The sequence below is a fragment of the Lycorma delicatula genome, chromosome 1 (genome assembly GCF_047948215.1).
Source record: "Lycorma delicatula isolate Av1 chromosome 1, ASM4794821v1, whole genome shotgun sequence".
Classification (NCBI taxonomy): domain Eukaryota; kingdom Metazoa; phylum Arthropoda; class Insecta; order Hemiptera; family Fulgoridae; genus Lycorma; species Lycorma delicatula.
The window spans coordinates 266,757,018-266,779,461 of NC_134455.1; the positions used below are offsets into that span (position 1 = coordinate 266,757,018).

The 22,444-nt window shown below is 30.3% G+C and overlaps 1 protein-coding gene across 5 annotated transcripts in view; it reads left to right on the top strand.

Moving 5' to 3' along the window:
- The window catches only part of Ipk2 (Inositol phosphate kinase 2), an 81,845-nt gene that overhangs the window by 19,547 nt on the left and 39,854 nt on the right, over positions 1–22,444 (top strand). For all 5 annotated transcript variants that reach the window (XM_075376897.1, XM_075376914.1, XM_075376880.1 and 2 more), the window contains exons 3-4: positions 4,728–4,904; positions 14,254–14,378. In XM_075376897.1, coding sequence (XP_075233012.1) covers positions 4,728–4,904; positions 14,254–14,378 — 302 coding nt within the window. The remainder of the gene's footprint in view (positions 1–4,727; positions 4,905–14,253; positions 14,379–22,444) is intronic.

The window sequence follows — 22,444 nt, forward strand, 5'->3', positions numbered from 1 at the left end:
CTTAAATTTATCTTTAAAAATCATCCCTTTTGAACTTGTGTGGAATTTTTTTCCTTTTTACATGAATGATAAGGGGTGTTATATAAGACAATAACTGAATTATCTTCTAGAATAGGTAACACATCACTAAACCATTTTTCAAAATCATCTCATTATGATAGTCTCCTGTAGATTTAGATTAAAAAATCCAGAGACCACCACTGACAAACCCAGTGTCACTGCTGATATATGTAATTTTGAGACGCCTACCTTTATCCGATGGAGCCTTATTATCGGTTGATAAACCACACAGAAAGGTTTCTTTTGACGATCTCATAGCCTTATCTTTCCAGATGAAACTTTTCGTGTGGTTTTCATTGACTCAAGTTTCATCTATATCAGAGGTTGGCAGCCTTTTTCTAAGTGTGCTGACTAAGGGTTTAAAATTATTCAGTGTGCCAACAGCATTCGTATTTTTATACAAGTGAAGGTCAATATAGCTGTTCTACAATATATTTTATACAGTAATATAATACAATAATATTTAAACCACAGTGAAAGAAATAAACTGTTTTTAAAAGTCTTTATTATTAGTGGGAGTCTTGCCCTTGCAAGGTCTTAGCCAATTGTTCAGTATCAGCAACATACTTTGTTACTTGGAGTTTTACACAATTTTCTAAATGTTCAGGTGTTAGGCAACTTCGTTGTGGACTTAACACTGCTTTCATGTGAGAGAAAATTTGCTCACAGGATAAGTTGAGCCAAAAGTAGAGCAAAAGCAATTTTCTTCAAACAGATGAAAGATTTCAGGAGGGATGTCCAATAGTTGAGAATAGCAGCAGATTTTTTTAAATTTTCATTTTCCAGAGACTTCCTTAGTTCAACAAATTTTGATGTCCATAATTCTGAAGAGCTAAATTCAACCTTTTGCATTTCAAAATTATCACTATTCATCCAATTAAAAAGTTCAAATTTGGTAGTTGTCAAATCAATGGACTCTATCAGAATACTTGACTCCACCACGAGGACTTAGTCGTCTGCATAACCTATGAGAGTGACATCTGGTGGTAGAGGAGTGCGAAATACACCATAGTACACTGTATTCCAAAGGGCCGACCCAAGGATCAACCCTTGTGGAACTCCTCTTTCAATGAACCATTTGACTGCTTCGTCCTTCACTTCGCAGATGCCAGGCTTAATGCGGTATGAATATAAGAGTCCATGAATTTGGAAATCTTGACTTGGTTTATCAAATTCTGCTTTTACGGCTTCGATGTACTCCTGAAACTCATCTATGTTCACTTTGAATGATTTAAATGATTTTTCACATTTGGTGGTACTTGAATACTTTGATGTTGATATTGTGTGAAAAATTGTTGAGTTTCATTATAAATGCTTTCCAACAGCAGGAAAGATCAAGTACTGTTTGACCCTGTCCTTGTAGTTTTAAATTCAGCTCATTTAAATGTGTGTTTATGTCAGTCAGAAACATCAACTTTAAGAACCAGTTTTCATCTTTCAATTCAGGAAAATGTTACTGTTTTTCATAAAAAAACACCTATATAGCTTCAAGACAACAGATAAATGTAGTTAAAACTTTATCTTGACTAAGCCATCGAACATTGCTGTAAAACAGAAGATCTCCATATTCACACTCAGTTTCTTGTAGAAGAGATTTCAATTGTCTGTGAACCAGTGAAGAATGAGAAACAAGAAAGTTGACTATCTTAACAACAGTTGTCATCATAGAATCCAAATTCTTTACACATAAGCTCTCCTGGTGTATAATACAATGAAAATGTAACAGTTTGCGGTTAATATCATTTTCCAGAAGTTTTACACATCCTTTCTTCTTGCCAACCATTACAGCTGCACCATCAGTTGTCTCACAGAATAATTTGTTCAAGTTAATGTCATGTTTAGCAAAATAACTAATAAATGTAGTCAAAAAATCTTCTGCTTTGGTTGTATTGTGAAGGGATAATAACCAACAAAACTCTTCGTAAATGTGATTATTCTCATAGTATCTTGCAACTATAGCTAGGCGTGACAAATCATTTAAATCAGTGCTTTCATTAAGAGCTACACTAAATACTTGGGATTGTTTTAATCCAATTGTTTGTTTATTCTTACATTTTCAGCCAAGTCAGTTATGCACCTCTCAATTGATTTTGCAGAAACTGGTATTTCTCTAATTCGAGAGAGTGTAAACTCCTTATTTGGCAAATCACCAAACAAAATTTCAGCACTGTTCAAAGAAGTTTCATTGATGTATTTTCCATTTGTAAACAGTTAACTTTTGAAAGCCACACATTGAACTAATTTGTAACTTCATTCAGTAGCTTTACTCTTCATTTCAAACTACTTGGCTCAAAATACCAGTTTGTTTTTTGAAACCAGAAGTAGTCTTTTTGATGGCTTCATTTTTCTCTGAGGTTTTAAATTTTTAGATTGGTGTTTAGTTTGAAAGTGTCTTTGCACACTAGATATGTGACACATAACACTTGTGCTACAAAAAACACAAACAGCACAATCATTTTGTTCTATAAATCCATATTCTTTTGTCCAATTTTCTTGAGATGATCAAGTTTCCTTTTCTTTTTTGCCATATTTAATACAAATGGTATCTGAAAATATAAATAAATTAATAAACATCAATGCTGATATTTATATATAAAATTAACTGAATAAAAAAATGTTAAATTTGTCTAAACATTATTTAAGTAGTACTCATTGGTTTTACAATTCAAATGTGTTTATTTTAAAACTTAGCAATTAATAACATGTATAAAAATGTAAATTTTTGTGAAACCTATTTTTGCCCACAGACTAGTGATGAGTGATCTTTAAATTGTGGTATGTGTTAATGGAACTTGGGTAAAGTTTTGAGTTGCCGTATTCTGAAATATATTTTTCAAACAATATCAACTTAGTTCAATTGATACAAAGTAGAAAGAATCAAAGAAATGACGACACTGTTAAATTTTGAGAACTGACACGTGATGTGTTAAAAGATCATAATCAGAAGTATCACGCACAGTCTGTACTAAAAGTTTCAGGACTGTGGCTGTAAAAATATGTAAAATTTTGAAAAACGTTTTTTGTATTTAAGTTTCAACATAGTGTCCCTTTAATGCTATACAAGTTTTAGATCAAATTATAAAGGTCGTCAAAAGGCCTGGAGAAGTCTTCTTGTGTAACTACAGTAGGGTACTTGTAACACTTTCTTCTTTGGCATCTATCATTTTGTACTGCTTCCCCGTCATGCATATGACTATAAAATAGTCTGCAGGGACTCTATCTGGCAAGTACAAAGTGAGGGTGGTCCATCACTATCACCTGCCTTTGGGCCAAAAACTACTATACAGTGATTGTTTTCTGAGTTGGCAAATTTTGTGAAACAGGAAGCAATCCTTAGTTTTATGAAAACATGGTCACATACATTAAATTCGATCCAATAGAATTTCAGGACATCTTAGTAGATAGCGGCAGTAAACTGTCTATCACACATGATAGACAGCACTCAGTAATTCATACATGCATCAAGTTCTCATTACTACAGCTGGTTACTGGTCTCCCTCTCTCTGATCATCTGATTACCATGAAAACCAGCAAACCATTTGAACACACGTGAACAAGATATAAATTCATTTCCATGTACTTGTTTTATCATTTAAACATTCTGTAGCACTTTTCCAAGTAAAAAAATGTATGGTTGTTCATTCCATTTATTAAAAATCTGGCAATAGATACAAAAATATATTCACAAAAATCACTAATCGAAACTGAACGAAGTTTGGTTATGTTGTTCACAATCTCAAAAGTTACAACTTTGTCCCTGAGATTGCACTACTATTCTGTTTTTGTAGCCTTAGTTCTGGAACATTCTCTACAGACTATATATATATTTTTTCAGCTTTGAAGCTACTGCTTCTGTAATATTGTGTGTATTATTGTAGAGTAGAATAATGTGATCATTTCAAAGGACATATCTGTGATTTTAAATGCATCGTTACTTTTTCTTGAAATTACAGATATTTGAAGGAAATTTTTATTTATGATTAACAGCTCAAACTTATTTGTTATTGATATATTGAGTAAGCTTGTGAGTGTAAAGTAAACTGTTTTTTACCTCATCGGTTTTTTATCAGTTATTGTAGTAACTTTGCTTATTTATAACTTGATCTTATTTTTCCACTACATTTCAATTTTTAATCCCTATATATTTTTTAAATTATACTTCCTCATAATAGGGTCAATGTTAGCTTGATAATTTCTTCTGACTGGTCCTATTTATTTAGACTGGCTCTTTATTGAACTCAAAAACCTAAATGAACTGGTAAAATTGTTCAAATTGAGTTTCAAGTACTTATTTATGTTCAGAGATTTTTGTCTTAAAAAATATTATGCTCACTATTTAGTGAGATCTAAGGATCACTATTAACTTAGGTCAGCTATGTTGGTCATTATTAACCAAACTGTAATTTAATCCTGTGCAGAAATTAACTTTTTGCATGCAGAAAACACAATTTAGTGCAGATTTCATACTTGTCTGGATTACCATATTTAATTAGTAATATAATCATTTGTTCTAAAAGTGCATGACTAAAACTAATCCTCAGTATAATCTTTATAATTTTAGACTGTGTTAATTAAATTGCTTCATTAATAAATCAACTTTATTAAAATTCATTGAAAATTATTATTTTTTTTGTGTTTTTATATATATAGTGTCTGTTTGATTGCAGGTATGTTGAAACATAATGATGGTTATGTTCTGAAACCAGTCAATAGGCCTATACAAGGAGAGAAAGAGATTAAATTTTATGAAGAGTTAAAGAAGACAGTGGAGCCTATATTATTAGAACTGAAACAATTTATTCCAGAATATTACGGTACAACTGTGTTGGATTTAAAAGGAGAAAGTATGAAAACTATTTATTAATTTAAGTGCTTTATTAAATATATATCCTTAAGTTATAAAGCTGATGTTTGTTTGCTTACATACTGGCAAGTGGATATATATATATGTCTGCATTAAGCGTTATTATGGCGCTTGGCTTTATCTGAGCAGCTTAGTCCCTGTTTGGGCTTTTGCAAAAGCCATTTGGTAGGAAACAAGTCAGGGGTCAGGTCCATATGCAAAGCTATCCAAATCAAGTCATAAAATATCAAGGATCTCACATTATTCTACAAGTTTCCATGTCTTAATTCTGGATGTAGTATGCAACTAGCCAAAGCCTAGAAAACACAAACACACACACACACACACACATACACATAATAAAGAAAAAGGATATACACAAACACATTAGGGAAGAAGGATACATGGCTTATGTGACGGTGACGGTGTGGCAGATAATTAGAAAGGGTTGTTTTACTACAGAGGAATTGTAAAACAAGATCAACAAACCCCTGTTCTAGTAAAGACACTACTTACCATCCCTTGAAAGTTAATCAGGATTTTCACTTATAACTTTGTTTTTTGTTTAAATAAATGATGATGTGGTGTTAAATGTTCATTGAATTTACATATTTTGTTTACTTAAAGTTAAAATAAGATTTAGAAAACTCTGATGGATATATGTTTTTAGAGGCATAAAAAAATAATGATGAAATCAGGTATTTGATTTTGGCATTCTTCATATGTTTTGTGCTAAAGCATTATTAATGGAACTGATATGATGGAGATAAATTTGAAAAGTTTTATCTAGATTTCTGTAGCTGTCCCTATCATTAGTTTAAGGTTTATAAGAGTCTTATAGGTACAGTGTTAAAATATGCTGGTAAAACTGACGTTTTTTATATAGGAATATGTTCCCTTGACACTATTTATAGAATGTCCATAATAGTCCATATTGTTATATACTGGAAAATCCAAAAATTTCTTTTGATCCTTTAATAAATATTTAAAAATTTCCTTCATGAATAAGTGATTTCTCTTCTGAATTGTGTATTTGTAAAATGCCCTCATGATTAAAACAAACTAATATAAATCAAAATTAAATATAAACTTGTAAATTCATTATTCTCCATCACGTAATTGAAAAGATATACATTTGCATTACTAAATACAACAATGAATTGGAACTGTTATTAAATAAATTCAGTATGGTTCTTAAATGCTTTTGCAAACTTGACTGCTTAGTGGAAGTCATCCAGCTTTTTCTTCAGGTGCCCACCTGTCAGTGAAAGAAACTCCACCTTCAGCAGGGACATCATTCTCAAATGGACACTATCCTTAAATGCACCAGACAGAACTCCAGATTTATAAATAAATCGATTTTGCTACTTGCAGATTCAGCATAGGTTTCAACTGAAATGCCAACCTTCAGTCATATTTCTAGCATAACCCCAAAGTTGTAGCATAACAGAGCCCCAAACTGTCTGATACTCATAAAGCAGAAAGAAACCTGTACTAGAAAACTAGTATTATACTTTCTTTTTTTTCAGTGAAGTAGTGGGTAATTTTTTTTATATTTAGAAATGTTTTGAATTTTTTCTTCTTCAGCTATCATGAATTAGGATTGAAATTGTGTTTCAGCATCATAAAGTCTTCCACCCATCTTTTTCTGGGCCAACCCCAATCTTGTCTGTTTTCTGGATGAAAGTTCAGTGGTCTTAAGGAGACCCTACTGTCTTTCATCCTGTTGTGATACACTCTAACCAGTTCTGTTTATATTTCCTAACTTTTTTCGTCATTCCATCTATTTGGAACTCTGCCCTAATATCTCTATTTTGAATATGATCTAAATGTATTACACCCTTCTTTGCTCTAGAAAATTTCATCACCACTTTTATATGACTTTAGTCTTGCTTAGTAGTCTTGACCCTTGTCTTGTTTCCATATAACAGAACTGGATGTGCCTTATCATTGCACAGACATATTTGCATTTGCTTTCACTCTTTTTAAAATACCATCTAATTGTTCTGCATATGCATTAATACTTATTTAATTTATTTTCTATATTGAGCTCCCCAACTATTGTAATTTCACAGCCCAAATATTTAAAGCGACTAACTTGTTAAAAAATTTTACATTCCAGTTCAGTCTTAGAACTTATCATATGTTTTCCTCTATGAGCTAAAATTTTAATTTTATTAGTTGAGATTTTAAGATTATTTGCTTTAGCCAAATTGTTATGTACATAAACTGCCATTTGTAGCTGATTTTTTGGACATTATGTTATAACCTGATCATCAGCAAACATTACAGTTTTCATATGTCTATCCATTTCCCAATTGAGTTCATGGATCTACACACTGTTTCCAACTTCTCACTAGATCATTGACATGTATATTAAAAGGTGTCAGCAACATGTGTCACCCATGTCAATATAAGTACTAGTATCTTTAAATATATTCTTAATGACTTACTACCAGATGAGAAGGGAAACCTCTCATCTTCAATATGCTCCAAAGGAGATTCCTGTTCACTCTATCAAATGCTTTCTTTAGATCTAGGAAAGCTTTGTGTATCTCACAAATTAATTTCGCTCTTTTCAATGACCTGTTTAAGTGTAAAGTCAGCATCACTGCATAACCCCTTTTTTCAAAACTTTGCTGCTCTTTCAGCGAAGAGTATTTTGAATTAATTATAATTATTCGCTACCACTTTACCCAGAGTAAATAATAAAACAGTCCTCTTTTTATTCTAACTTTCTAAATAGAATTTCATTTAAAATTTAGAAATAGATAATATGTTAATAATGTATTTAAAATTAAACTTTTATATTTATAAATAATAATTTGTCTTGTTAAATAAAGGTTATTTCTTCTCACATGTACTAGTTGGAAAATTCAGTAGTTTTAGAGCATTAAAACAAAGAAAAATCTTTTGGGGAAAAACAAAAAAATACTTTTTTGATAGTTGGAAAATTTTTTGTAACATTAATGAAAGTGCTCAAGATTTGATCCATGTAGATGTTCATTACCTATTGTCACCATACCAGCTACCTCACTTGAAATATTTTACTAACAAAGTATAAGTATATCCATATTATCATAGTATTCAACATCTGAATTTAAAAAATAAAATATCATGGAACACACTATTAAAGCATTCCTAAAATTCAAAGTAGATGTTTATTTTTGACCTGCACAGCAACAGGTTATAAAGTCTCATCAAGACTTAATTGCAGTAAAATTTTAGCCTTAAAACCATGTTAATTCTTCTTGAATGTTTTTTCGGCTTATATTTAAATAATTATGTACCATCTTTTCAAAAACTTACATAATCACATTAAAAGTTGAAACAGTACTGCAGTTATAAATTGTCTTTCTTGTTTAAGGGTATAACTTAGTCTCTTTCAGAACTCAGAGAAAATAATAGGTGTCATGCTGCAGTTGTTCAGCCATGTTGAGCACGGTGAAATAAACTGTGCAGTACATTTTTAAATAAACAATATACTATTACTATCATCATACCTTGACCTCATAAGGGTAGGCAATCAGCTTACATTGGAGTTTATTGATGCCCTTTTACTGGGTGTTAGGGGGAGATGGTCCCTACTATAAATCCAGAAAAGGGGCAGCAACTTGACCCCATTTTTGACTAAACTCCATTTAAAGATTTTTGAATATTCAAGTAACTTATTTGTATATCTTCAGTAAAGCTAGCTGCAGCAGCCAAGTAGTGAGTGTCTCATAATAAAGAGGTCTTGGGCTCAAGTCTCAGTGTCATATTTTTTAAACTTTTATTTCATTTTTATGTACACACTATGATATAATTTGTATTTTTTAGACGCTTGGTATTTTTTAATATAAGATGGATGTCCTGATTATTTGAGAAATCTGCAGTAATCACATAATTTTTTCCACTAGTGGATAATCCCTATTTAGCAAAAGATATTCACCTCCAAAATATTCAGAACAAACATTTTTAACAACAGTTTTTCAACAGTTTTTTTATTTTTTAATTTGATGTAGAAAAATTTATAAATATTTACTTTATTTCTTCAAGAACAACCCTCAAGGTCACTGAGTTTTTGAAAAAAGTTCTCTGACTGTTTTAGTAAATGTATTTCATTTTTCAGTGACCTATTTTCATTTCCTGTTTCCTACTTTAGTATCTGTTCACTGTTGTTAGTCATGTTTAATTATTTTTTAACACCGACACAATTCTCCAGCAATCTCTTGGGATTTTTTCTTGTCTTAATATCCTTTTTATCTCCAGGCATTAATACGTAGAAGTAAATTAACAAAATAGTTGACCCATTCATTTTCTGCAGATGTCATTACATAGAGACTTACATGCAATGGCATGTACTTGAAACATGTTACCATGCAAAAAAATATTTTGATCAACAGTTTCCAGTTAATTTATGGTTCTTTTTTTTTAAATATCAAAGTGAATACTATTCCAAATGTATCAAAATCACAAATAAAATTAGATTTTCTAGATAGAAATAGTCACAACATTCAAATGTCATAAGTCCAGGACTGCCAACATTGTCTACCAATAAACAAATATACATTTTGGAAAACATTTTTTTTTCTTAAAAGTAAGATTTAATACCAAATGTTGTTCTGCTGTGAATTAAAGTTGAATTTCTGACATTTATATTTTTTTCCTATTGACTCTATTTTAATTTTTTTTCAAAATTAAATTCTTTACAAATTTATTTTTTTATGCCTCCAATTTTATTTACATTTTGCAGTCATTTGCTTAGGAAATTTTGTGGTAAATTATTTATTGGGCAGGCACTATTTACTATATTAATGTCCTATATAAGCTCCTGAAGTATTTCCAAAGCAATTTTGAATCACCTGCATAACAGTAATGAGGTTTATCAAGAAAAACATGGTGATTGATTCCCATGTCCTTACTAACTTCTGAGTAAGATAAAAATATATCTAAAGTCTAAATGTCTCGCAGGAACACAGTAATTTAGTTGGTTCAAATTTTCATCATTCATTAATTAAGTAGTAGTTCCTTTACTTTCTTCCTAGCATAAACAATTAAGCATTGGTATCTGAATTTTACCTTAAAACACTTTAGTTTGCCTTCTGACCTATTAAAATATTTGAGAAATTTTTCAGAAAGAGTATCTGTCTTTATTACATATAGTGGAGAAAATAAAAACAGGCAAAAAATTATCAGCTTTCATTATCGTGTACAAGTTTACTGCTGGGTTAGTTGTCTGCAATTAACCCAGCAGGGACAATTGTCTGCAATTGTTTATCAATGGATTTTTACAAATGAGGTGTTACTTTAATCAAAATAAAATGCTTAATAAATTTTGTAATAAGTAAAAATTTGATCAAACAAATAATTACAAAGGTATTGAGGATTAAAAAATTTAGATAGCTGTCATTTTGAAATTTTTGAAGGTGACATTTTTAAAAGTTTTATTTTGTAGAATAAGATACTAGTTACAGAATTGCCAAATTTAATTAAAGTAGATTTACGGATTCCTGAAAAATAATTTTTTTTGTTGAAAATCACAAAATGGCCTCCAGAAGGAAAACAAAGCAAATTAGGTCTTATGTCAATATGAACTTTTTTGCCCATTTTAGTGTCCTGAACTTCAGGAAATACAATCTGGAACACCCCACTTAAGTGCAGAAATATATTATTTCCACATTTCTGCAAACACCTTCCCATACAGTGTGATATTTAAGACCTTATATTCCTATTTTATTAGCACATGAAACAAGCTGTATCTCTTTTTTCATGTTCAACTTAATACAAATCATGCAGACCTCAATTACACCTTCAGAATTTTTTACGTCCTCAACCTTAACATCTGTGTCAAATCATATTAAAGCTCTATATCTTTTGGCAAAATGCAAAATATCTGAACTACAGTCAACAAAGGCCTTATTACTATTTTCTTCTTTTTTTTATCTGTCTTGCTTGCTCAGACTTCTTGTACTTTTATTAGACCTTGCCATACTTTAGTTATCCATATTTTTCCTAGTTTAGAATTAGACACTTATTTTTAATGTCCTGAGTTTTAAGGGCAGCCTTTTCCAATGTGGCAGTTTCATTAACAGTAGCCGTTTTAACGGATTGTTTGCCTTGTTGCTTCTTTTGACATTCTTGGCCCAAAAGAACCTAAACTCTAGGTGGCTGATTTATTTAGTTCATGTGCCTGAATTGGCTTCATTCCATAAAAAGGGATATTTAACTTTTCATTCTAGGCGTCATTCGTAGTCTTTAATATCTGAATTGGCAATGCAAAGTTATCGACCCGGTTTATCATTTGGGCCAACTTCCTTTCTAGACTTGACATGAAACTAAGCAGCTTAGGAACCAGCTCATTTTACATAACTGTTTTAATCAACTGCTCATTGCTTTTAGTACAATCTTTTAGCTATTCTGTTGGGAGAAACCATTGACTAGACTCCTAACAAAGTCACAGTACATACCCCAGAATAACCAAACAGCAGGGAACTCTAAGAGGAGCACCTACTGCCTGATAGAACAGGAAAGTAGGTAAGTGCAGTCATTAGAGTAAAGTGGCCTAATATGACTAATATTGTTCTCAGTGGATAAGGGAAAAGTATAAGAAAAGTTAATCTAAGCTAACACAAACACTATTTTATAAGAAATTATTTTTATAATTTCTCACTTAACCAGGAATCAAACAATAACAGCACTATGCTATAGTTGTTTAACTGCTCTCTAGTGTTTGTAGTATGGGGTCAGAGAACAAGAAGTTATGATGATAATAATATTAATATTAATAAAAAACGAGTATGACATTTTGCATCTGATCGAATACTGATTAAAGATAAATTTTGTATCTTTACACTATCAGTTGAAAATGGGAAATAAATGTAGCTAACAATAAATTGTTCATATACTGCTTGGTTCTTCATTTTATATTTGAGTTTCAATTGTCTAAATGTAATATTTTTATGAACAATAATGATTATTATCATTATTGCTAAGAATTTTAAATATTTCTAAATTATTTTCTGAACATGTTGTTTTGTGCTTATTTAGAACTAAATTTTCTGTCATCATCTGATAATCTTGAATTTCCATTTTTGTAGACAGTGTGTGAAAGGTTGATTCAGTTTATATATACTCTATTCTGTTTGTTCACTAACACAATTATCACATTTTTTTTTAATATATTCAGCCTGTGTTATATTTATTTATGTTTTATTGTTAAATACTACACTATGCTTTCACTTGGTTTTACAATAAATTTTATTCTTCTTTATCATATACATGAAAAATTTATTGTGTTTATTTATGTGATTATATACGTACATTTTAATGTTTTACTACTTTTATCTTAAGTTAAATTTATGTTAATAATTATTTTGCTTAAGTTTTTTGTATTTATTTATTTTTTATAGTCTTTGCATTGTTATAGATTTGATTTAATTCTTTGATCATTTTTTATTTGAATAAATCCTCTATTATTCTTCTTATTTAGTAAAGTTGATTTTATTTTGCTATGGATGATTTAAGACTATATTTCATTATGTTAAACATATAGGATAAGTTAGATAGAAATTTCAACCTAATTATTATTGTTAAGTATAATTTTTGTATCTAAAAAGTTCTGAAGTTATAGGAATTAATTAATTATATTTGTCTCTCCCATTAGCTGTGAAGTTATTAATGATGTATTTTCCATTATTTTATTTCTAACATTATTTTGTCTCAGAATTTAAAGATGCATAAAAATAATTGTTCTAATACTATTATCTTTTTTTTTTATTTATATGTCAAGTTGTTTTAAACACAGAAGATTCTTCTGATACCCTGTGCTATGTCTTCCAGATATTCCTTTGGGCAAGAGATAAGAAAATTAAACTTAAAATATTCATAAATAATTTTACTAACTTTTTTTACTGCCTCAATTAAAGTGAGTTCATGTATAGCGAGAATTGGTATTTAAATCAAGACTGATCTAAAGGGAACTATGTTACAGTTATTTTGGAATTGATATAAACATTTGCTAGTTTTAGCCAGCCAATTTCCACTTTGCTATCTATATCTTTATATCTATATCTTTATATCTATATCTATATATATATATATATATATATAAATATATCTATATTTATATCTATATCTTTCTATCTATATCTTTGCTATCTATATCTTTGCTATCTATCTATCAATAGTTCCACTTTGCTATCTTATTAATTGGTTTAAGAGCAACTTTTTTATTTTTCTTATCCAAACAAAATTTTGACTGTTCAAAACTTTTCAATTTATTTTCAAACAGGTTCATGTAAATTTTTAATAATATGAGACATGATGCAATTAATATAAAAAATGAATATTTTTCTTAAATTCACATTCATTACAAGACTGAAGGGCATTTCAATGACTTCAATATAAATATGATTTTTAGTCATTTTTTCTAATTTATCATTGAGAAGTGCTGAAACATGATCAAGAAATTTCTTAGATCATGCTTTTTAATCCTTTCTGTGTAAATGATAATGGAACATAAATAACAATTAGATGTTCAAAATTCTGTCCAGTTTCATACTGGACATTATTTTTGAAGAAAAAATAATCATAAAGAAAATTTTTACAAAAAAATAAAAATACATTTTTTAATTTATATCTTAAGAAATTTACTTATTGATTTTGATTGCCTTTTTTGTTTCATAAAAATAATGTTTTTTGTGTTTTAAATCAGAAGTATGTAAGTTGTTTCTATTTTAGATTAATTTCAGAGAGGATGTAAGTATAATTTTTCTTCTAATTAGTACATATACAGTTTTAGGTAGGGAATAAGCATTTTATTAAATTAAGATTTTATTGTTGGATTGTATGATAAATGGTGCTGACACCAACAAACATTCATATTTTTAAAAATATTTAAAATTTATTATTTAAAAATGTAATTATATTAAAATTAAAAAAAAATATAATAAAACTTATAATCTGTTGCACAGTTTGTTCAGTTTAGTAAAAGATTGTCAAATAGAATTTTTTTTGAGTAATTTTGTTTTGCAAAAATTAACATTCTGTACAGTATTTTTGCAATGTGTCTTCTCAGCTCTAATCAGAATTTAGTGAAGTTTAATTTTATATGCTCTTGAAGTTCAATGTTTTTCATGTGCATTTTGTAGGATTATTCTCTGATCTTTTGTATTTTACATTTAATTGATCGTTAACCTTTATTTCTGAAAATGTTGGTTGGTATATGTTAAGTAAATCCTGCTGTATTATTGTATTGAAAATATTATTCCTTTTATATTTACATAGATGCTGTATTTTGTTTAATTAATTTCTTTTTAATAAACTACTTTTATTCAAGAATTATTTTATAATGAACCAATTCTTAACAGAGGTGACATTTTTACTGCTGAAGGATATAACAAATGACTTTGAAGAGCCATGCATTATGGATATCAAAGTTGGGAAGCAGACATGGGAACCTGGAGCACCAGTAGAAAAGCAGCAGTCTGAACAGGTAAATATAAATGATCTTATACTAATATTTTTATTGAATTTTTTATACCTCCTGGTTTTAATTTGCTAGAAACTTTTTTTATATTAGATCAAGGAGAACTCGATAGACAACTTGCTTTCTTCTGGAGCACCATGAGCTGACTAGGAAGTTTTTCAAAAGAAATAAATTTTTCCAACTGATGACCTTCTAAACTTATCTTTCCATTTATTCCGTTAGTGTTAGCCATGATATCTCATACTGAAGTATTGTTCTAATGATGTTTTTTGTTCTTGGGAAGTTGAATTTTTTCTCATACAGATAAATTGTAATTTTTATCAGCTTTATTAGCAATATGCATTTTTACTTCCTTGTAAAAGTAAAGAAAGTATTGTGATCGTGAAAAATGTTGATTTCTATATTTCAATGGAAATATCCATTTTGACCATCCCTGAATCCATTTTGACTAGTTTTGGTGTGACATCTGTGCTTATGTACATATGTATGTGTCTCGCGTAACTCATAAACGATTAGCCATAGGATGCTGAAATTTTGAATTTAGAACTGTTGTAACATCTAGTTGTGCACCTCCCTTTTGATTGCAATTGACTGGACCAAAAGTTTTCAGAAAAGGTCAAATTCCCAAAAAATTGGATTTTTTCTTAACTACAGTAATAAGCCCTCATTGAAAGCTTTTCAACAATATATTATAAGTGGAACTTATTTTCATTGATTCAAGAGTTATAGCCAAATAAAATTGTAATTGATAAAATATTTGGATTTTACAAGGGGTAGGCGTATCGATTTAAATCCAACTTCATCTCATTTTTTTTATTTTTTTTTTATTTATATATCTTGATTTTTTAATAATTATTAACCTCTGATTGTAAAAAAAAATTACAATAAATAATAATTCAGTAGTAACATTAAAAAAAATATGATAAAATATCAGAAGTTATTAATGAAATAAAATCTATATTTTTCATTTAAAAAAAAAAATGTGTGTATGTAATTTAATAGCTGTACAAGGAAGTCTTGTGATGTCCACATCAGGTTTTTTATAATATATGCAAAAGTTGTTATCTAGTGTGGTACATTAAAAGAAACGCCCTAATTACCTCCAAATAATGTGGTTTTTTCAAAGGTAGATCATCTGAGGATCATGTGGAATTGGTTCTTGGAATTAGTCATTGAGAATGCCTTCTTCCAAAAATTTTACCCTAGAAAATGGAATACCACAGGGTATGTCCTATGTGTTACTATTGTCCTATGTGTTACCTTGTTTGCTATAGCCATAAATGCTATAACAAACTGTGTGCGGAAACCTGTTGTGTTCATTATTCATAAATGATTTTTCAATTTACATTCCTTGTAGAGCTTAAGTTACTCCAGAGAGTCTGCTCCAAAACACAACAACCCATTTAGAATCGTGGTATAAAATTACTGGATTCACATTTTCTCCAGATAAATCAAAATGCGTTTGCTTTTCATGCTTGAGGGAACATGTTGACCCTCAACTGTTTTTTTATAGTGAACCAATTGAACCATGCATGCATGCATGTAAGATTTTTGGGATTGTGGTATGACTAATGTGAGTAACATATTTAAAGGATTTGAAAGTAAAATGTCTACCTTGACATTCTAAGAGTTCTACTTAATATTTGTTGGGGAGCTGATAGAGTATGCATGTTGCACTTCTACTGAGCTCTGGTCCATTCCCACATACCCTATGGCTGCATGGTGTAACCATTGTAAATTTTGACCTAAGTTTAGCTCATAAGGCTTAATTAAATTGGTGAATTTATTTGTATTTTATATATTTTATTTTATAAATTTCTTAATACATCGACATGCAATTTTTTAAATGTAGAAGTTAAATTAATTGCAGCATAATTCATTACCTTAAAATGTTCAGCATTTTTAAAAAATTAGGGTTCAAATACAGAGATAGAAGAACAATTGCTAACATGTACAGGAACCAAACAGCAACAATAACAATTGAAGAACATAAGAAAGAAGCCCTAATAAGAAAGGGAGTCCGACAAGGATGTTCCCTATCTCCGTTACTTTTTAATCTTTACATGGAACTAGCAGTTAATGATGTTAAAGAACAATTTAGATTCGGAGTAACAGTACAAGGTGAAAAGATAAAGATGCTACGATTTGCTGATGATATAGTAATTCTAGCCGAGAGTAAAAAGGATTTAGAAGAAACAATGAACGGCATAGATGAAGTCCTACGCAAGAACTATCGCATGAAAATAAACAAGAACAAAACAAAAGTAATGAAATGTAGTAGAAATAACAAAGATGGACCACTGAATGTGAAAATAGGAGGAGAAAAGATTATGGAGGTAGAAGAATTTTGTTATTTGGGAAGTAAAATTACTAAAGATGGACGAAGCAGGAGCGATATAAAATGCCGAATAGCACAAGCTAAACGAGCCTTCAGTAAGAAATATAATTTGTTTACATCAAAAATTAATTTAAATCTCAGGAATAGATTTTTGAAAGTGTATGTTTGGAGTGTCGCTTTATATGGAAGTGAAACTTGGACAATCGGAGTATCTGAGAAGAAAAGATTAGAAGCTTTTGAAATGTGGTGCTATAGGAGAATGTTAAAAATCAGATGGGTGGATAAAGTGACAAATGAAGAGGTATTGCGGCAAATAGATGAAGAAAGAAGCATTTGGAAGAATATAGTTAAAAGAAGAGACAGACTTATAGGCCACATACTAAGGCATCCTGGAATAGTCGCTTTAATATTGGAAGGACAGGTAGAAGGGAAAAATTGTGTAGGCAGGCCACGTTTGGAGTATGTAAAACAAATTGTTGGGGATGTAGGATGTAGAGGGTATACTGAAATGAAACGACTAGCACTAGATAGGGAATCTTGGAGAGCTGCATCAAACCAGTCAAATGACTGAAGACAAAAAAAAAAAAAAATTCATTACTTATCAAAAAATTCTTTCTTAAAATACAATTTTAAGAAGTATGACATCATGCTTGAAATATGAACAAACGTTTCCTATACAAAGAGTGTTACGTTTGTGTGGGTATACTTACTAACAACACAGACTGTATAATTCAGAGAAATAGTGGTGGGGTTAGACTGGTGAGACCATCGAAAAGCGTCAGTTATATGTTGGATTTTGTCGTGGTTAGTTGAGTGTAGTGAGTATTTAAAAATGTGGCTTTTACAGCCACATTTGCCTTTCCTTTGAGGGGAATAGGAACTAGTTTCTTTAAATTTTTTGAAAACAGCATTCATTCTTCCCTAATCCAACACTCAGAAGCTGTTTGTTGTTGTCCTTGTATGCTCAAAACGAGAAACAGTTTTCAAACACTTTCTTGAAGTTATATCCATTATTATATATTCAATACGCACTGATTAAAAAATACGAAAATATGATTTTATAATAAAAGATGAAATAAACTTTTACAAAACATTAAAATTGCTAAATATAAAAAAAAATAATTCATATTACACATACAACTTGGATATGGTTAAGCAGTGTAGTTGCAACATATAAATAAACAAAAAATTCCCTGGTATTTAAATAATTTGGATGCTATGTATTTTATATAATCACTAAAATAAAAAAGTACTACTTCAAGTGCCATTAAAGAATTAGTAATTTGTCACACTTAGCACACTAATATACGAGGTGCTACCCAAAAGTTCAGGGAATTTGAATTTCGCACGCGAACCATTGCTGGTACGACCTGCTGCCGCTAGATGTGGCTAACAGTACTATTTGTGAATCAGTGTTCCAATAGCTCTGATGGTGGGAAGCTGCATTATTGACTTTCGTGCGGTTGTGTTTTACTGCTTCGGCAAAGTTCTAAATGGCAGATTTTAAAGAGCAAAGAACCTGCATCAAATTTTGTTTCATGCTTAAAAAAACTGTTGCAGAAACCCATCGCATGCTTGTGAAAGCATTTGGTGACAATGCTACGAGTAAAAGTAAAACTTTTTTGTGGTACAAACGATTCAAAGATGGACGAACGACAGTTGATGATGATGATGAGCGTTCAGGAATATCATCAAAAAGCGCAACACCAGAAAACATCACAAACGTGCGTGAGGCTGTTGTTGCAGATCGTAGACAAACAATCCATGATGTTTGTGCAATCGTACAAATGTCATATGGGTTCGTGCAATGCATCTTTGTCGTACAGTTTGAACATGAGACGCATTGCTGCAAAATTCGTACCGAAACTGTTGAACAGCGACCAGAAACAAAATTGCGTAGCTGTCTGTAGCGAATTGAAAAATTCAGCAAGAGATTACCCTAACTTCATCTCCAACATCATAATCAGTGATGAGACATGGGTGTACAGGTATGACCCTGTAACTAAGCAACAGTAGTACCAGTGGAAGTTGCCAAGTTCACTGCCACCAAAAAAAGCACACCAAGTTCGCAGCAACGTGAAGTCCATGATGATTGTTTTTTTCGACATCAAAGGCATTATCCATAAGGGATTTGTTCCTCTTGGTCAAACTGTCAATGGGATGTTCTATTGTGAAGTTTTGAAGCAGTTACGTGAAAGCATTAGGCGCAAACGTTCAGATCTGTGCTGGGTTCTGCACCATGACAACATGCCCGCGCACATATCGCTAGCCATTCAGAATTTCTTGGCTTCCAAAAAGATTCCCAACCACCCTATTCGCCTGACCTTGCCCCGTGCGACTTTTTTCTCTTTCTGAAAAAAAAAATTTCAATTGAAAGGCCGTCGTTTTAACACAGTTGAGGAGATTCAGGAAGAAACGCAGAACGTGTTTCGAACACTTACACCTGCAAACTTCCAGGGATGCATGACATCATGAGAAAAATGCTGGGATCACTGTATCAATGCCCAAGAGAATTGCTTTGAAGGAGACAGTAAAAATTATAAGTTTTATTTTTATGGTAAAATTCCCCAAACTTTTGGGTAGCACATCATACAGTAATTTATTTGTGCCATTGATTGATGTTTTTGTAAATTCCACATATGAACTATTTAAACTATTTTCTTTTAGATATTTAAAATAAAAAGTAAATTAATCATTTTTATTTTTAACTTATTGGTCTTCTTATTTAATAAATATTAATTAAATAAATGTTCAGTTATTATTTTTCCTTATTTGCAACCTTTATTTGAGGAGAGTGGTGAAAAAATACTTATCTGAAAAGAAGCACCAGATGGAAAAAATTTAAGAAACATTGATATTCACCATATAGCCAGTTCCTTTGATAAACAGAATGATCATGGAATCTGCTTAGGACTAAATGTCATCTACATTTTGTTTGGGTTGGCATATTATGTTTGGGTTGGTGAAGAAGTCAATAGAAAATTACTTTACTCACTTTCCCGAGCAATCATGGAATATTTGTTTTTGTAAAATTGACTGATTTTTTTCAGAAATGATTTGTAACTAATGCCAGGTTGCGTACAACTAATGTATTTAGGGGATTTAACATATATCTGATACTTGTTTGTCTAATCATTCTCTACTATCCTCTGAAGTACCAAATAACTTAAATGATTTTTCAAATACCCAGGATGTTTTTGTAAAGAAAACTCATTTCAGGATATAAAAAGATTTTCAAGCATACATTCAGAACAGCTATTTATCTATTATCTTAATACAGGTGTTTGTATAATCAACCCGGTTTTTCATGATAAAGTGAGGAGTTTTCAGATCTCTATACTTTATTATTTTAGTTGATATATCCAGAAAGATGAAATCACACTTCATCTGGATAAAAAAAACATTGTCAAAAACACTTTATCACCTGGAGTGAAATGTTTGAACAACCTGTAGAACTTCATGCAGGTATAACCATTGAGAGGAACTTGTCATTTGCTGTTTGCAAATACAGCACACAAATCTTACTCACAAATATCTAATGAATCAGACTGATGCACCACTTTGTATACACTACAACTGCCAATTAACGATGCAACACATCCCACACCCTTGTGGACTATGTATGTGTTACGCAGCATTGCGTCGCAAATTTAAATTAGAAGCTAATATCCAAGATAGTGTAGTAAACAATATGAGGTTGTTATCGAATTTCTTGTATCTTAAGACCGTGCATCTGTATTCACTGTTTAATAATTATCGTAATGTATTCTTTTTGTAATATTTTATTGTTTGTTGTGGGCAATGATAATGCGAAAGTGGTTTTCCCTCCTCAAAAAAAAGCCATCTATTAAGCTTTATTCTCCAAATTCTTGAATTCAGCAAGTGTGTAACTTGAGGGTTTGTGAACTCTGACTGAAAGTCCATTCATTTAAGAAAAAATTTCCCAAGTGACTTTATTGAAGAATATAAACATGGCATTAATGTCATGTTTATATTCTTGGTTGAGAAGTACCATACTTTTGCGTATAGCTTATTTAATTATAATTAAATAAATGCTTTTCTAAACAAAAAAAGAAAGTTTCTCCAACAGTACATATGTTCTTCTCAGTCACCAGGCTTTAAAGAATTACCTTTAAATTTACATTTAGTTAATCTAATTTTAAATTAAAAAAGAAAACAATTTTTCTGTAATTTTTATTTTATCATTATATTATTGATTAATTTTATTACTAATCTTATATTTAAGTGTTACTAATTAATAGATAATAAAGAATTATGAAACTTAAAGAAAAGAACTGTTAATAAGTAAAGCATGCCAGCTTTTGTTAAAATTTGTTCACTTTTATAACAATTTATAAAAAATTAGGTTTTTGTTTTATTTGAATGATAGTCCAGTGTAATATGATCTTGTAAACAGTCTTTTAACCAGTTGGTACAAAAATACAATACTAACAGGTATATGTATTAAAATTATAACAACCCAAGTTGTAGTTTTAAGAGTATGTTTTTGTAGGTATTATGAGGCTAGGCTTTGTTATTTTACTTCTTACTTTTATTGTCCACTTTTTTGAACTCTGTGGAGGAATGAAAATATTTCAGCTTTTTATCAGAGGTCTCAATTTGAATATCATTCAACCGTGGCATTTTTCATTCAGTATAAAACATCAGCATTATGTTTCCTTGCTCAGACTTGAGCTTTTGTGGTGAAGCAGTAGTTTAAAAAAACTGTTATTAGTCAAATTAAACATTAGGAAGAAAGAATTAACTTTTTGTTAAAATGCTTAAATCTTATGTAAATTAAGAAATAAATTTTGAAACTATTTTATATTTTTTTAGTGCAATTATATGAGGCATATTTTAAATTATGGTCTATTTTGAAATAAAAAAATATGAATAAACTTTATTCCTTACACATAAAACCTAAATGTATTTACTACTTTTTTATACAGCTGCCTTCAACATCACATTTTTCATAATTTTTCACTAGCTTTTTTATTCCCTCTTCATGAAATTTTGCCATTAGTAATTTAAACTATGTAGTAACATCACTTTAATGGTCAGATATTTGTGAGTCAAGCCACTGTTATGGTGAAGAAAAAGAAAATTATTGCTTGGAGCTAAGTCAGGGCTACAGGATGGATGATTAAAGATTTTTCAATAAAATATTTCTAATAACTTTACTGTTTTATTTGCTGTTTGTGGCATGTCATTGTCATGCAAAAACAAAATCCCACAAATAGCATCCCACAACATTTATTTTTTATAGCTCTTCTAAGGTTTTTTTAACACTTTGTAGTACTTATTGGCAATCACAGTAGTTGTACAGTTACTAAATTTGACAAGCAAGATGTTCTTTTTGTTCCAAAAAACAGTAGCCATAAGTTTCTTTACTAAATGTTTTTGTTTGAACTTGTTTGGTGTAGGAAATGATCAATGCTGCTATTGCATTAACTGCTGCTTTGTACCGATGTTCAAATAAGAAATTCTAGTTTCATCTCCAGTAACAGTGGGATCAAACAGTTCATCACCTTCATCTTCTTAATGCCACAAAAATTCATGCACTGCAACAAGATGTTTTTCTTTGTGTTGGTTAATATCTTTAACGCCCATCTGACACACAATTTTTATAGTCCAGTTTTTCAATCAAAACTTCATAAATCAAAGTTATCAAAACCTTAGCAAACACTAATGGCAATTGAGACAGTGTGAAGTGTAGTTTTCTCAAATTTATTTT